We start from the raw sequence: 17,625 nt of genomic DNA, 5'->3' as shown, positions 1-17,625 counted from the left end.
TAATAGTCAATTGCTCCAAATACAAAATAGTAATTCACTAACACTTTCTGGGCTTTGAGTCTTGTCAGGGAATGAGCTCTGGGACCATGGTTCCTGTTCTAGTGTCCTGGCCAGAGCGCTGTAGTTTTCATATTTCCACTTCTCTTCTGAATCTTTTGGAACAGGAATTGTGTACCTTAACTTTTTTTTTCTTTTTTTTTGTCTTGTGCTTCCTCTCTTTCTAGGAAGATGCATGCTGGTACTGAATGAAAAAAGTATCGTAACTAATGAAGTAGACACTGAATTACAAAATTTAAACAGAGTTTTAGATGCTTTTAGATGCTTTCATTTCAAATGCAGATTAGATACACTTGCTTTATTATGTCAGAATTAAACATTATTTTTCAGTAACATAATATATATTTAATGATAAAAGAAAATGAGGGGCTTTTGTATCTCGATCAGCTATACTTCTAATATATCTGTGAGTAGAGAAGAAAACAAGAAAAATGAAAGGAGGTAAAAGAAATAGGAAGAAAGCAAAAGAGAGTGGTAGACTCATCGTATTCTTTAGGGTTTGTGTCTGTACAAACCTTTATTCAGTGCGAGAGTATGGGTACAGATGCAGAGCTTCCAAGACCTGTGAAACCTATTCTACCATAGAGGGGCAGTCATTCAGTTCTCTGTTTTATACAGCCACCTATACTGGGCGAGAGCCATGTGTTCTACTGGAATTCTTCAGAGTTCAGATAGCCCAAGGCAGAAGAATAGAGTATCCTGCTCTGGACGTTTAGTGGGTTTGGGGTTTGTGCTTTTGTTTTTAATAAAGGACAAGTGATTTAAAAGGAAATGGCACGACCAAAGAACATGAAACATGGTGCTTTGTTCATTGATTGTCTGTGCTGTTGAGATCTGTTGTAGAAGTGATTTGACATACTGTCCAGAATGCAACTATAAATATGTTCTTCTACCTGTCACAGAGTGCTTGCAGATAGCTGTGAGTAGGTGTGCAGTGCATCATATCCTAAAATAAAAATCCTGATGCACAAAATAATGAAATTATTAAAAAGTGCTTTATTCAGTTCTCCTGTCCAGAATATTGTGGAGTTTCATATAAACCCAAGTACACATTTCAGGCTTTCTTCCCGAGAAAAAGTTAATAATTAACTTCCTCAAGCCAACAGTAGCTGAATTTCATACTTAGAAGAATGCTTGAATTGTACCAACTGTGCAACAGGACAAAATAATTACAAATCTACTGGAACATTTAACATTTGGTGTGTGTTGTGGGGTTTTTTTGTTGGTTTTTTTCCCCTCCCCAGTATTAAGTTAGGGGACATCTTCTACCTTCAAGATACCACTGTAGCAAGGTCTTTCCATTGTGTCTTCCAGTCTACATGCAAGCCACAGGGCACAAATTAGTCTTTTCCTCCTCAACTTCAGTCTTTGAAAGGGTCTACAAACCTGAGCTTGCTTGTTTGCTCTTGGAAAAGCAGTTTGTCCCATCTTAACATTCACCTGTCAGGCTCGCTGTCACATGAAGTACACATGCAACTTTTCACTTAACCTCTTTAAAGGATCATAGAGAATGAAAACCACAGAAATTAATTAGTTTTTAATCAAATTGTGTGAACATACAATCCAAACAGAAGATGTCATTTAACACACCCCCAAACCCCTCCAACTAGCCCTCTGTGATGGTTTGTGCCTAAATTAATTGGAAAAGGGAGTGAGTAGAGCAGGTGAACAGGAGGTGAAAAAGGTTCCTGTTCTGGAGCCACTGAATGTACTGGGGAGGAGAGTCCAGGTTGACAGAACATGGCAAAAAAGGGATAGAGGAGTGTGGCAGCAAGGCACTCGAAATAGCTGAAGCAGAGACTGAAATACTGCTAGGATGATCAGGCAGTAGTCCCACAGCCAGCTGTTTGTGCTCACAGATGGAAAAAATTCCTAGAAACCAGACACGAGGACCTGCTGTGCGGTGGCATGCCGGCCAGTTGGATACTTTTAAGTCCTTTTATTTTTATCTTTTCTTGCATAGTCATTTTCAGATTTTTCTATTTTAGTTTGTTCTTGTTCATGCTCTAATGAAACATAAGTACTCCGAGTTTCAAAGCTGTTTTGAACCTCCTCATGAATGTCATGTAACGAAATGGTCTAGGCAGATTTCTCTGAAAGCCTTGTACATTTGGGGGTCCTGTGTTTATATTCCTATTGGATTATTTTGCACCTTGTTTAATTAACTCTTTAAAACAATTACATTTATAGCTTTAATAGGCACAACAGTAACTTTCAAATATTTCTGTTTGTATGTGAAAGATTTAAGTCCTCCTTTGGCTCACTGTTCTGCTCAGGTTTAGAAGATGACACGCCTTTGTAGATATTCATCATAGCCCTATTCTTAGGAAGGGGTAAGGTCTCAATCTTCAATAAATGGCCTGCTGTCCTATCCCTTACAAATTTAAAAAGCACTTCAAACATAGCCAACTCAAAATGCTTTGGAGGAAAACACTAAAAAATGGTTTACAACAGTTCTTGTTTAATATCATATTAGAACCTCTAACAGCAGTGGGAAGTCGGGAGAACTGGAAAAAAAATTTTTTTGAAAAGGTGATTTTTCTGTTATTATTCAAGCTTACAAGTGACTAACATACACAAGAACAAGAACTGAGAAGACTTGGACATTTCTGCTCAGTTCTTGGAAGTCCAGAGATGTTTAGTAACTAATTACTTCTTGTATTTTCTGACCATTAATAAAGTTATCCCCCACTTTAATTGCTTGAGAATGTGGTTGGTTTTGGTGTTTACATTCAGTAGTTTTAGTAGATAAATATTCGTATGTGACTTTTTTTTTTCCATTTGGTAGTTCAATAGGTACATATTTTCATATGAATTTATTTTTTTCCCAAGGTATGTGCTGTTTTATCGTTAACATAAATGACTTTTGCTGTACTACTTAGCCTTTCTGAACCTTTATCAAGATACCTCTCAGTATTTCATATGGCAAAACTTCTGTTTCATTTGGAGTTACACAAGCGTACAACCTAGTTTTAGCGATATTTACTGTTTGCCACTTACAGTTGTTCAGTAGTAGAAGACTTCTGTTCTTAGTTACCTTCATTATTAACTATCTCTTGCAATGCAGTTTTGGGAATACAAGAGGCTTGGGGTATCTTGTTTTTTTTCTGAGGGAGTGTGACCGGCTAATCACTTGACTGAGAGAAAAACTTAATTTTTGTACAAATGCGATGAAACTCCGTAACTGAAGTCATTGTTCATTATACTAATGCATTCTAATGCTAGATGGAATTTTAGCATTGCAACAGAAATCTTTTTTTATTATTTTTCACATAGGCTTTTGACTAATACTTATTTCTTACTTACTGTAAACTGCTGTCGTGAACATTGGTAGTCCAAACAGGTGTTGGGTGTCCAGTGTTTCATTTGTGTTCCACAGTTTTTTAATCTCAGTGGACTTTTGTCCCATCACTTGTAAGATGTTGTCAGTTAAAGTAGTCAGGAGAGCAGTACAGGAATATATCTTGTTCTTTCCCCATACTCATGAAAATTTTTCCTGTCTCTTTCCATTCTTTGCATTTAAATAGGTTGATAGCTGCCTTCAGATGGTACAGAACTCACTGACAGTTGCTCTTGCTTCAGTCCTACTTCATGAGAACTTCAGAAGATACTGAGGTACTTACTTGTTCTTTTCATTTTTATAATTTCTACTTTGCAGACGTTAGATAGCTACAAGAGCAGACAAAAGACATCGTGAATCTAGACCAAGAAGAGTGATCATATGTGGAAAATAACACAAAAGTTCTAGCCATAAGGAGAACTACTGGGTGATGCAATCTAATCTCTTTCTGTAGATGGGCACTGTGTTAGTCAATCTTCTTCTATAAATTGAGAAATCGGATAATTACAAATATGCCAGAAGGAAACATACTAAAATGCAGTTAAAATGTTGCCTTTTTGGCGTCTTCTGTCTGGTTTTATGTGATCCTCTGCTTTTCTCCAAGAATGGACAAAAGATTTTGCAGGAAATCCCTGGACGTGAATACCCAGTCACCTAAATAATGACTAAATAACGAACCCTTCAAAACTATCTGGCATTTATAGGTTTCTTCCTCTAATAGGAATTTCAGAGAATTTCAATTAAAGAAAAGCTTTGGTGTTGAAACAGTATACAAATGCTTTTGTCCTGGTTTATCTTTCATAAATCCATGAGATTAAGTATAAAAGCTGTTTTAAAGATACTGACAAATATTCTATTATGAAAAGTATTTGTAATTTTTGTCAGATACCAGTGAACTAATTCCGTTGTATAGAAAAGAACAACCCCATTTATATATCTAAACAGAGTCTGATAAAGGATTAATGACCACAGAATTAATAAAGGGAAAAAAGTATCTTGTAAGCCTGTAATCAGTTTGATTTGTGTCAGCCCTAAATTTATGATCTGCAGCTGTTAAATGTCTGACAGGAGCTTCATCTTCTAAACCATGATAACAGTGTGAGCGCATGGCTAGAAAAAAGGAAATACTGTGGTTTGAGAAATGAAATTGTCCAAACATATGGATAATGATTGTAATGTTTCACATAGCACAAAATGTTTATTCTGTAAATCTTACAAATGGATGTTTTAATGCTTTTTAAATTGCAGACAGCTACCAGCACAGATTCTAAAATACCGTAGGTTGAACAGAAAGTCTGTTGGTTAGCGTTTGTATAGTCAGTCTAATGTAAGCAGTGCTGGGCTGGAATTCTTGTTTCTGCATTTGAGAACTCAAAGCTTAAATGGCACTGAAAAAAAGATGTCTCGTAATAACATCATCCTATAATATGCAATATATGCAACTTTTTTTTTTTATATAGCTCTTGGTATTTCTGTGCATATTTCCTAAATACCAAGAATGGCTTAACTTTTTGGAAATACTGTTAATTGTTGGTGTAGTTACTGTATAAAATTAATATGCTATTATAGGTATATTATAATACATGTATTTCTTTTTTTGAAGAGACTTTATATACCAGCTAGTATAGATAGATTATAGTTAGAATAATGTTAGCATTAAAAGTTTTCAGAAAAACAACTGCTAAAATTCAGTTGGATATTACATATAGATTCAGAAAAGAAAGCAAAAGTCTTTTTTGTTTCTAATTTTGCATTGTATGCTGTTAGCAACTGACTAGATCAATAGTTTTTATATGCAGATTCTGTGAAGTGCTGTGTATTCTCAGGTTTTAATAGAACAGTGTTACGTGACAGGTTAGGCCATTTTAGTAAGCATTATGGATTGGTTATGTCTTACAGTGAGGCAGTTCGTTGCTGGAGTCAGCACACAACCATTTGAGCAGTAGAATTAGCCGCTTATGTCACAGATTATAATTAGCTGCATCTGTATGCCAAAGCAACAGGATGGAATGCAAAACACAGCCAAACATGTGAACGAATTTTCTTCCAATTATATTTGGCCAGGCCTAAAATATCTTCCACTTCAGATTTGAAAGTAGTGGAAAAGTTAGACTGTTCTCTCTTGGGAAGAGACCGATTGTAGTTTATTCAGAAGTCCACGTTGTTTCAGATCTCTAAGGTAGGTAACAATTTTTAAAAATTCTTTTCATATCTGTATTAAAATACTATCATATTAATAATTGAGTTATTTTTTTGTTCGTTCTTTACTTTTTACATGGCTGTGTTGAGCTTCTCCCCCATCTGATTTTCTGTGCAGCATTTCAGGCTGATTCTGTCCTCGTTTAAGGATCATGTTGATGCTTGTGTGATTTATTTTAGGACCTAAGTTTAAGTGTTCATTTTTATATACAACTATTATTTTAGATTCTGATAGTTTAGTTATACTTGTTTTTAAAATTAAATGCAGTATTAAGTTGCATAGTTTAAACTTGGACTTGGGTAATATTAAGAAGCTAACTTTTAGTACTTTTTGAATCTTTCACAGTATCGTATTACTGTACTTACATAAATATCTGATTTGCAGTAGTAAACAACTGATATTTGTAGCTCTATATTTTTCTCAGTTTATCTATCACATACTGAAAGTTAAATTTAGTCAAGAATGGATCCATGCTTCTGCTGAACACTTCTTTTTGGTTTGACAGTGTGATAATAACCTTCCATCTGAGGAACAGTTAACCAAAATCAGTTCTAACTTCTGTGAAGCATACTTGAATTAATATGGGGAGTCCAACTATGTGTATAGAGAACTCCTTTTACAAGTTTTTAATCTCCTTGAATTCAAATACAATTTCTCTTGGATAATTTCACTGACTGAAAGAAAATGACTAACTAGGTATCAGTGGGTTACTGACTCATTATCAGATGATTTATTGGATGATACTTGGTGTCTTTCCACCAATAGGTGCTCGCACTGCGTATTTAATCACACAACAGAATGAGCACATAAGTTCCTAAACCAGGATATTGCCAAAGTGTAGGAACGTGAATTGGCTGCATTGACACCAGTTAACTAAGTTCCTTTTATAGAGAGATGGGTGGTTTCACCATATCCATCTTAAATCTCCTCCTACTTGAGGAGGGGATGAATCATGTCGTCGAAGTGTCTGCCTCTCTGCATTGTCTCTGGAGGGGGCCTAGGTAAGTGTAGTTGATGTTATCTGTGTTCAGTGAGGTGAATTCTGGCCTGCATAGCTACATCCAAATGACTAATCCACATGAGTGAACTATAGTAACTTTGTGCCATACAGTTCTTGAACTTTCCAGTCAGTTAAGATTTCTGGAAGTTTTGGTTGTGATGCATAGTCACAACTGATGCCACTTTGGCTGAGATGAATGTCCGTTTATCTTCTAAACAAATGTGATATTCATGCATTAGATACAGACCTCCTTTTCTTTACATAATGAAGAACAAATGGTTCTAGAATACTACCAAAGGGTAAGAACCACTATGTGGAGTTAAATTAAAAATAAAAGTATCTAAATTAAGCCCAGCGTTAGAGGGAACCATTTGAAATCTCTTCTCTAAACCTTTACACTTTATGCATGCCAATAACATGCAACTTTATCTTAGTTGAAAACTCAGTGGTTAAAAGCAGGTTATATTTTATTTTTTTTTAATAATCGTAAGGCTTTAGTAACAATATGAAGATTGTAATTATACAGATACAGTTAGGGCAACAAAGATGATGAGGGGACTGGAGCATCTCCCTGATGAGGAAAGGCTGAGAGAGCTGGGTCTGTTCAGCCTGCAGAAGAGAAGACTGAGAGGGGCTTTCATCAATGCTTATAAATACCTTAAGGGTGGGCGTCAAGGGGATGGGGCCAGACTCTTTTTGGTGGTGCCCAGCAACAGGGTAAGGGGCAACAGGCACCAACTGAAACTCAGGCAGTTCCACCTGAACGTGAGGAAGAACTTCTGTACTTCGGGGGTGGTCGAGCCCTGGCACAGGCTGCCCAGAGAGGCTGTGGAGTCTCCTTCTCTGGAGATACTCAAAACCCGCCTGGACGTGATCCTGTGCAACTGCTGTAGGTGACCCTGCTTTGGCAGGGGGTTGGACTGGGTGGTCTCTAGAGCTCCCTTCCAACTCTGACCATTCTGTGATACATGTGACTATACTTAGCGTTGAGAATACTCATGCAAGAATGTATGTTTTGAGCTAAGGGAAAAGAGTTTTGGAGGAATAGTTGAAAGAAAGAAATGTATATAATGTATCGTACAAAACCAAGCCTCTGTCAAAAGGCACAGAGAAGTTGGGTGTACGAAGATCCTCTGGCTGGAATAGCGTTGTGAGATTTGTTCCTTCCTGTGGAAAGCAATGCCTTTTACATGATATGCAAATCCCAGGTCTTGACCTCTTACAGTTTTTAATTATTTTCGTGACTTGGAATTAAGTAAGTTGGATTTCCTTGGACTTATTCCTCATAGTTGATTGTCTTAGGTGTTTAATGAGCAGTGACTGAAGGTTTTACATAACGGAGACATTTACGAGGTCTTTCTCTGATACAGGTTTTCTGATATCTGGTGCCCATTGCAGTCTCTCAGTGGAGACATAAATGGGGTTTCTTCTTCTCTCTTCTGTCTCATTTCAGAAAGTTTGTAGGAGTGTAGTATTTCTGAGAGGTCTACATGTCTGTTGAATTTGGTTTAAATTGGCCAAGAAACTCAAAAGCTAATTGTAGGAGGGAGTGAAATGAATGGGGGACAGACGATTTAGACAGTGACATAGAGCGTGGTTGGTTTTTTATTTATTAAACCAGGCTAAAAGCATTGTGGCAGTTTGGATAACAGGTTAAGTCAATATCCTGGTCAAATTTGCGGCTTGAGTAACAATATTCTCACTATTTAATTCATCTGTAACTTTGGCTACCTGGGCCAGTCTTCTCATTAAACCTTCCTGTGTGTCTGCCAAAAGCTGCTGCATTTCATGGCGTGATTGCTTATGTTTCTGTAGTGGATGAAGTACTACTTCTGTATAAGAATGTGAAGAAGAATATAAAGTACATCAGTATTTTAAAAAATGGAGTATGGTATGTGCTAAGTGTTGGATATTGCTGGTATTAGCCATAAAACACGTGGTTTTCACTAAGACATACAATTGTTTATTTCTGTGTGTGCATATGTATATCCCCAAGGTTGTGTGTAAGAATCACGTATATGTGTATTTTCGATAATGGAATGTAGAGGTGGAATCATCTTCTTGTAATTAATGCTTGTTAAAACTCTTCACTTCCTTGTTGTTTATTTGCTGTGTGGTCAGTGCTGTGAGGAGCAAAACAAGTCTTTGTACTTTTTCTTCGCCTCAGCGTTCTCCTGTAGTGGGAGTAGCAGATACTAAATTTTACACAGACTTTTTGCATCATTGGCTTATTAGTTCTGGATATTAGTGTCTATCAGAAGAGGCTGGCTGGGGAGTGTACGTCAGCCTCTGTTTCAGTAAAGTTTCATGGATGTCCTACTTTGAATTTCAGAGCCATTAGACCTGACTGTGAGAAGCATACAGCCTCCATCAGCGGTGGCTGCTGATGGAAGGAGACAGGTCTGCAAAGTTCTGCACCCAGTTTCCTCAGTTTTGAGGAAAAGGAGATCAAAGTGAGGGGCAGTAATAAGTGAATAAATACCATGTCCTAGTGACTCTGCACTGCTGAAAGCAGAATAAAATGGAAGTGGTTCTTAAAAAATAAATGCTCTGGAATGAAGCTGAGTGAGCAGAGCGCAGCTATGGCAATGGACTCTTAAATGCAGCCTGGGCTGCATTAGCAAGGCTGTAGATGACAGGCTGCATCCAAGGGTCTGTTCCAGCCCAGCTTTGAACTGAAATAGATGATCTGCAGCAGTCTATTGCAGCCTAACTTTTTCTGGGATTCTCAGAATTTCTTCAGAAAGATTTTCCTGAATATTCCCTTTATGAATATTGTTTACCTGCTGGTCTTGATTACTCCCTTGGTTGTCTTACTAGCTGATGGAACCTGCAATTTTTCAGATTTCACATCTACTTTCAGTATCTATTTTCTTCCCTGTAACATTCTACTTTTAGTTTTTCAGTGTTACGATAGGTGTTTTCCATTTAATGAAAATACTGAAGAAGGCTGCTAAAAACTGTTGTCTTTCTTAAACACAGAACTGCATTATGAAATAGTGTATTTCATTCTGCATGATTTTGTGAGTCATTTTATAATTATGTTCAATGTGTGTGTGAAGATAATGCTTTCAAAGAGGAATTCAGTTCTTACATTCCTGAAGTTATATGAGACTATTAACGTATTGTCATAACAGAGAAGAAACTGTTTATAAGCTATATTTGTTAAAACCACTGTTTGTGTTTATCTGAGGACCCCACATTCTTTTTGAATTGTATATTTCATTGCGATTCTGTTAGTAACAACTTTCGCGATCTGTGAAAGTACTTACTTTTTTACATTTAGATTCATATATTCTATTAGTTTTGCTTTTAGTAAAATATCTGTTGAACTGATAATCTTGTGATTCACACGTGGTGATTTGTTTTAACTGATTTTAGTCATGTTTATGGAAGACAAAGCTGTGTCCCCTTAGCCATATTGAGAACATCTAAAATGCTATTTAAATTAAGAATGTTGAAATAACTGTCTTGCTGTGTCATAAATCCTCATGTACCTAGTAACATGTGACTTCAACTCAGGAAAAAATTCAAAACTGGCATTCAAGAAAATATCTAGAAATAAGCTTTGATTTAGGATTGTTTAGCAAGTGAAGCATATAAATGGCTAGAATGTAAAATAATGAAAACAAAGGCAGCAGAAAGCAAAATTACTCTTTTTTCCTTTGCTTTATCAGAAGATTCCATCTTCTTCTACCTTTCCCTTCTCTATGACTTTCTTCAGCATTCCCTGGGCACTTTCTCCCCGTATTTTGCGATCTCCACGTCATGGCTTTCATGTTCGTTTCCTGAGCATATGCACTAATTAGCCTTTTTTCTTATCCCCAAGTGTCTACTCACGGTACTTTATTTACTGTACTTAAATTATACTGTGGAGACTTCTTCTTTTTTACATACCTGATTTCATATTTTGTTAATTCACAGCTAAAAAGAAATGAGAACATTTGCAAGACAGTTTTCCCATCCTGAAATAGATTTTAACATTATGGTAGATGATTTTAAAGTTCAGCTGCATTTTATCCAGCTTTTTCCTTTAGATTGAAGTAATAGATTTTAAAGCCATGAGGACACTCTTTACTTTTGTATACTAGAGGCTAAGAAAAATCTCTGTAAGTTGTCCTTACATTGAACTAAAGTCTTTCTGATGCATGGTAACCTTCCAGAAATGTGTGTAAGGTTGTTCTTCAACTGCCAGTTCAGGAATCAAAATCTATCCTAGGCAGAGTTTAGTTGCCCAGATGGTAGAGAACAGTCCAAACCACCTGCAAACCTGGACTAGTTGAATCTGCAGGATCTAAGCTCTACCATCATGTATCTTTATTTTGCCATTAGAAACTTACATACTTTTCCAGAATTTGAGTTTAGGAAAGCCTAATTTGCATCTCTTTCTCTTCCTGGAGAAATGGTTATCTGAGAAGTCACCACCACTGTTCTGGGATTAATGAAGTGTTCATTTATTGTAGGGGCAATTATCAGAGGGCTTTAATTAAAATGTAAATGCTTTGCTCTCTGCCTCTGACTTACAGTGGATGTTATCTGCCAAACGTATCAGATGAGGATGTTTTTAAACATATGTGAGACCTCTTACTTATGCTGTTCTGGAACTTGCTTTTCCAAGTTAAAGGCTTTGCTAGGCTGTGAAGTGGGTTTCAGGATTAGTGATCCCTACACAGTGAAGTAAGTTGTTCCCTTGAAATAGGGGTCTAATCCAGCCTGCAGTACAGGTAGTAAGCAATCCGAGCGTGCACAACAGCCACAAAGAATTTTTCTTAACTGCGTATCAGAAGCAGTACTTCAGCATGAGCTACACTTTTCTTTGGGCCTACGAGGAGCAGTTCAGAGAATTGGTCTGAACACCTTTAATTCTGTTTTCACAAGCTATGGTTAAAAGTTTTGAAGCTCTGGAGCTAGCCTGTTGCTCATTATTCATGGTCAAAACTGCAAATACTACTACAGTGGAAGCATAGGTAGCAAATAGCATACTAATATTGTTATTAGACTTTCACTTTCCTGTTACAATATTTTTTTTTTTTTTTTTTAATGTTCTGGGTTGGTTCTCTGGTAAGATCTGAGACTACAAAAACTGGACGTTTCAGGCACTATGGTCTATATTTGATCAGCAAGCAATGTCTAATTTGAGTTAAGAAAGAAGGGGGAGGGGGGGAAAAGGCTTCTTTTGTATGCCCAAAAAATAACTTTAGAAACTACAAACATACTTTGTGGAGGAGGTAATGTGCTTATTCTTTGATCCAAATAGGAATTGTCTTTCAGTTACCCAAATTAGGATCTTTAACATGAAAAACTATGCCAAAAATAAGTTTTACTTTTCAGATTACAGTACTTGGTTTACATCAGGATATCAACTTTAATTGTAGGTTAAAAATTTTAATAATAATTGCTTATTTCAATTTTGGACTAAATACTTTATATTAAAAGTCTACTTTGAGATACAAGGAGTATATATCTGATGTCAAATGAGAGATTTTGCTCTTAGTTTATTTTGGAATGCATACATACTTAACATGTACTTCTGGGTTTTGTTTATGCTTCATTTGTTTTTACCGCTAAGTGAAAGATCAACTATGCCTTTCCTATTGATTTTAATCCAAGAAGTGGCATACTGATCAAAACCAGTGTTTATACATTCTGCCGTGTTCTTCGTCTGCTGTGTTTCTTGCATTGCATTATTGCTTTGTCACAGTTGCTGAAGAAACTTAGAGTCGGTTGCTGCCTAAACAGTTGAAGTCAACATCACCAAAAAAGGCATCTGCAGTACATGTCTTTTGATGATTTCCTTATGTGTCTAATACACATTTAAATTAATCTGGTTTTCCCCTGTGTAAGTACAAATGAGTGTTAAAGCTGTTATCACTAGGACTGCAGTGCAACAGAAGCACATCAGTTTGTGTTTGTTGACATTTAAAATTTAAAAAAGGGCAGATATTTAAAATAAATAGACAAAGTATACATAGGAAAGCATTTTGGTTCCCTTGCTGCTGAAAAGGAAAGTGAATTTTGAATTTCTAGTTTAGTTTCATGTGACTTTTCAAAAAAGGTACAATTGTGACTTTCTAGATGCAAAATCAAATTATTATTTCATATTTTTAAAAACATATCTGTGATCAATGACTTGAATTAGGGAGGGAAGACATGAGGATTAATTTTCATCTCTAACCTCTGCATCTAGTTCCATTCCTTGTTTCTTTGGTGTTTTTTTACTTTACTATTCAAAAAAAAGCTTCACAGAATAGCAATATAACTCCATTCACTATGTGAAATCATTTAGCAAGGCTAAATAAACAGCTTTTCAAGGTCCTCAACCAACATAGGGAAGCACCACAGAAAGGATATAGCTGTATTGTAATTGTGCTTAAGTCGACTGTATGAACTGGAAGTATGCCTCTAAAGAGATAGCAGCATGCTACCTGGAAGTAGCACTTCCATAAAAGCAGCAGCGAGAACAGGAAAAAGATAAAAGGTTATGCCAATGCATATGTCTTTATGTACTTAAATAGAGCTGTTTCTTTTTGCTCTCACAGAGAGTACCTCTTCCCAGCACTGAGAACATGAAATAACTTTTCCTGAGAACAACATTGAGGATAATGTTAAAGGACTTCTGCTAAAAGCTCTGTCCAAGCAGGACTTGCATTAGGAACAGTATTTCTACGGGATACATTTTGCCCTTGCTGGTAATCATTGTTGTGTGATAGAAAGGATCCACTGTTGTCGCAGATGAGTGATTTAGGTCACTGAAAGAACCACCGTCAGAGATATTAGCAAAAGTGGTTTTAATATGAATCTGTAAAAGTGCAACTTAACACAATTTGATGGCAAGGTTCACTCTATTACTTACTACATGGAAGAAACATACAGAAGAAAACTGAGTTAGAATAGAGGTAGAATGATTTACACAGACACTGGAGATGAAAAGGGGTAAGGGAGATCCTCCTGTTGAGTCACGAGGTTCAGAATGGACCCCTTTGCTTTCTAAACTCCTCCTCAGAGAGGAGTCTAGGTGTGGCTAGATCTAATCTTAGTCTCAGACTTGGTCAATGGTTTATGTCTAAAGGATTATATATGCAAAGTTCGCAATAATATTGGAAGGACAGATTGGATATATGCTATCAAAAAAAGTTTGAGAGAAGGCAGAAGTAATTCAGCCTGGCAAATGAGCAGATTAAGGGAAATAATCAGAAGCAAGAAGTCATACTTCCCAAATCTGAAGTTGTGTGCAAATGAACAAAATGGAAAAGATCACGAACTTCGGCAGGTTAAATCTAAAACCAGTACAACTGAGCAGAAATGTTTAAGGAACAATAAGCATCATAAGTGATGATAAATCTTTCTTCAAACATGAGAACCATGCTTGAGGAACAATGAGCATCATAAGTGCTGATAAATCTTTCTTCAAACATGAGAACTACCAAAACCTGCCACATAGTTTGCATGCTGAATGGATGATCACACTCTAAAGAGTGGTCAGAGAAGTGAAGGATACAAGAAGTATGCAAAATGAATTATTTGTGTTTCTGTTAGTTGTGGAAGAAACTGGAGCACTTTCTGTGCTGGAACCCCACTTACGGGTACTCATCAAAGGATCTATTTCAGGATAAAAGGACAGTAGAAAAAGCTTATCTATAAGGAACATGTAGATAAAATACCTAGTAATATTCAAAATCAGAAGATATTCACCAAAGACCTCTGAAAGAACACAAGAATAAAAGAAGTGAACAACTAATGGTGATAGAAGGCCAGCTCTAAAGACTGCAGAGTCCTAGATTTGGATTGGAAGGGACCTCTGGAAATCATTTAGTCCATCCTCCTGGTTGGAGAGTTTGTTGCAGACTCTTAGCAGAACATCACTTCTCCTTTTATCTTTCTCATGACCTCCTGAATGTCTCCTTTTCTGTTTCAAAGCCAAACTGTATGCATTCGACTCAGACCTTTGCACACAGTGCAGTGCTGTTCCTCCTTGCCATCCTGGCCTTTCGTTCCTGAGTGCTTGTATCCATCCATTGCAGCATTCCAGTCATGCGGGCTATCCAGTGTATTTCTGTACTTCCACTGGGATCATTGCTCTGCAGCTGTACATGAACTTCTCATTGCTCTTGTTTGTTTCTCGTGCTGTGTTCATGCGTGTACAGACACTGGCGATGGGCCCCAGCCATGCCATGTTAATAAGTGAAGGGAAGGAGCCTTCTACATTATGCTGTCCCCTGGATGCTTCTTTGCTGCCCGACATGCATTCACTTCTCCTGAGGCTATAGCAACCCTCTCCTGGTGTACCTGGTTTAAAGCTTTCTTCACTAAGCACAGATGCTCTTGCCCAACTTGGTCAGATGGATCCCAACTCTTCTCAATACTTCTCACTCCTTAAAGAGGCACCTGCGGTCATAAAAGCCAAAGCTTTGCCTCTGACACAGCTAAGTAGTAAGGTGTTAGCTTCTGTACGAACCTTTCTCTTTTGCTGGAAGGATTGAGGACAAAACCAGCTGGCCCTTATACCCATTACCCCTCCTCCAGAGCCCCGTAGTCACTCCTCGTGCTCAGCCTCGGGACTATTGTTATTGCTGCCCATGTGGTGAGCCGCAAGGGCTGGATAAGTCTCTGAAGTCCCTGCAGTATCCCATATCTGATTGCTCAGCAAGCAGCCGAACTCCCAAGACATCAAAGTCAGGTCAGCGAATGGATACCTCTGACTCCTGCTAAAGGAAAGTCCCCAGTGACTACCACCTACCAGTTAGTTGCCTATGGAAGTTGCCACTCTCTGTCTTTTTTTACTTCACTGAAGGGCATTTCAGGACTGAATGATTGGAAACAAAAATGGCAGATAAAATTCAGTCTAGGTAGATGTGGAGTTTTGCACATGGGGGGGAAAAAAGAGTTTTAAATGCAAAGTGATGGTATCTGATCTACTGCAACTTCATAGTGAGATCCTGGGGTTATCATGGATGATTCGTTGAAAACACCAGTTCAGTGCCTGCTAGTTGTCAGAAAATGAAACGTGGACTTCATAGGGAAATGGTAGAGATCAAAAGAGGGCACACTGCACAACTCTGTAATCTGCCTGCCTTTTGAACCCTATGTGCTGGTTTTTTTCCTTCTCCATCTTTGAACTGAGTAACTTAAGAGGAAGGTAATAAGTACAACCAAAGGAATAGCAGTGCTTTCATACAAGGGGGACAACACAACCTAGAAAACAAGTGACCAAGGTCAGATAGAACAATGACGGAGGTCTGTAAGGAGGTTTCCATTCTTTCATCAGTATCATCTTTTAGTCACCATCAGAGAGAGACTATTGAATTAAATGGACTTTGACTTGCTCCAGAATAGTCCCTTTTATGGTTTTAACCTCATATATAAGGTAATAAACATAAGAATGTTCTTCGATTATTTGTGTAGGCAAATTTGTTGTTATCAAATGGGATCTACTGATGGAACAGGATATAGTAACACAAAGCAATTGAAACAAAATTGAAAGAATATTTCTGAAAATTCATTTTAATTACATCAGTCATTAGGTTTCTTAATATTTTTTGCACATTTGTTTTATTATTTATATTCTTGTTATATTCTTCTCCCTGGTAAGTAGCGATAGGACAAAAGGAAACAGCCTCAAGTTGCACCAGGGGAGGTTCAGGTTGGATGTTAGAAATAATTTCTTTACTGTAAGAGTCATTAAGCATTGGAATGGGCTCCCCAGGGAGGTGGTGGAGTCACCATCCCTGGAGGTGTTCAAAAAACATTTAGACGTGGCGCTTCGAGACGTGGTTTAATGGGTTTAGTGGCCATGGTGGCGTTGAGCAGACGGTTGGACTTTGATGATCTTTGAGGTCTCTTCCAACCCTAACGATTCTATTATTCTATGATGTATCACGTGTTCTGTTCTTGTAGGAAAAGTTACATGTTTTAAAATAAAACTTGCTTGTAAAAGCTATGTAAAATATTACCCTGTTAATTATTTCTGTCAGTATTTCATTCTGTTTTAATTGTCTCTTTTTTTTTTAATAAATTAAACTGATGGAATTCTACTTACTGTTTGTTCATCTCAAAGTTGCTCCCCCACCCCCACCATCTTTTTTAAATTTGCAGCTGAATCCGAGTATGATAAAATGAAGGCATAGAGGTTTTCTGGGTAATTAAGTTTTTTCAAATTTAGTGAAAGTTTCTTGTGAAGTAATGCCCTCATTAGAGGAAGTCTGTCCTTGTACATTCTTTTGGCATGTCAATAGTATATACTGGGTCAGAACACACAATTCAAGCTAGCTATTACTGGTACGTATTTTATTTTGCCCAGGAAATTTTTATAAAAGACTTGGAGAGAGCAAAAGTAACAAGGTTACTGCATTGATGTGGATACTTGAAGAACAAAAGGTACAAATCTGTATACAACTAAGCTTCATTACTTCTGTTCATAGTACAAATCATTCATTAAGCTTTCACTGTTTCTTTGCTCTTTTTAAAGGATTTTTAGGCACGACTGAAAGCAACAGCAAACATACTCAGGCCCTCTACCCTGTTCTCTTTTTATTCCCTTTGTACTTTGTTGCTAATTTCAGTTTCATCTTTGCTGCTAATATGTGGTAAGCATAAACTGGGCTTCGAGTTTGCTGTTTCCTAGCGCTCGTCCTCGATGAAGTACTTGCCTGCCAACACAAATTCCGAGTTTGTTTCAGAATACTGTTGCTGTGATCGTAAAAGATGTATTGTCTGTTCAAGTACCATGTCTGAACTGCGTCATGATCAGAGAAGTAGTGAGGACCAGTCCTTCATGTCTTGTGGCTGTTTGTAACGTCTGAGAATTCTTGTGTTGGATCACTCTGGATTGTCACGAGTCGGATTCCGTAGTTGGTAAATTAATATTGGTTGATCAGGGGACTGTAGAGACAGAAACTCTACTTTGGGGAAGTTCCTAAATGACTTTGTAGGTACATAGCCGTACCTGAATCACTGTCTTGACAGTGATTCCCGAATCCCCGCCAAGCATTTTAGCAAAATGGCCAGTGAAGGTAGACCTGAATAACTTCT

The 17,625-nt window shown here is 37.4% G+C and overlaps 1 protein-coding gene across 1 annotated transcript in view; it reads left to right on the top strand.

The window, feature by feature from the left end:
- Window positions 1–3,590: 3,590 nt before the first annotated feature.
- Window positions 3,591–17,625, top strand: part of LOC104159241 (gamma-sarcoglycan-like) — a 69,111-nt gene continuing 55,076 nt past the window's right edge. Inside the window, exon 1 of the mRNA XM_009697095.1 lies at window positions 3,591–3,672. Coding sequence (XP_009695397.1) covers window positions 3,649–3,672 — 24 coding nt within the window. The 5' untranslated portion in view covers window positions 3,591–3,648. The remainder of the gene's footprint in view (window positions 3,673–17,625) is intronic.

Source organism: Cariama cristata, unplaced genomic scaffold, assembly GCF_000690535.1.
Source record: "Cariama cristata isolate BGI_N322 unplaced genomic scaffold, ASM69053v1 scaffold28513, whole genome shotgun sequence".
NCBI classification, from domain to species: domain Eukaryota; kingdom Metazoa; phylum Chordata; class Aves; order Cariamiformes; family Cariamidae; genus Cariama; species Cariama cristata.
Note: the sequence above shows the minus strand (reverse complement) of the source record. Positions and strands in the feature narration are given on the sequence as shown.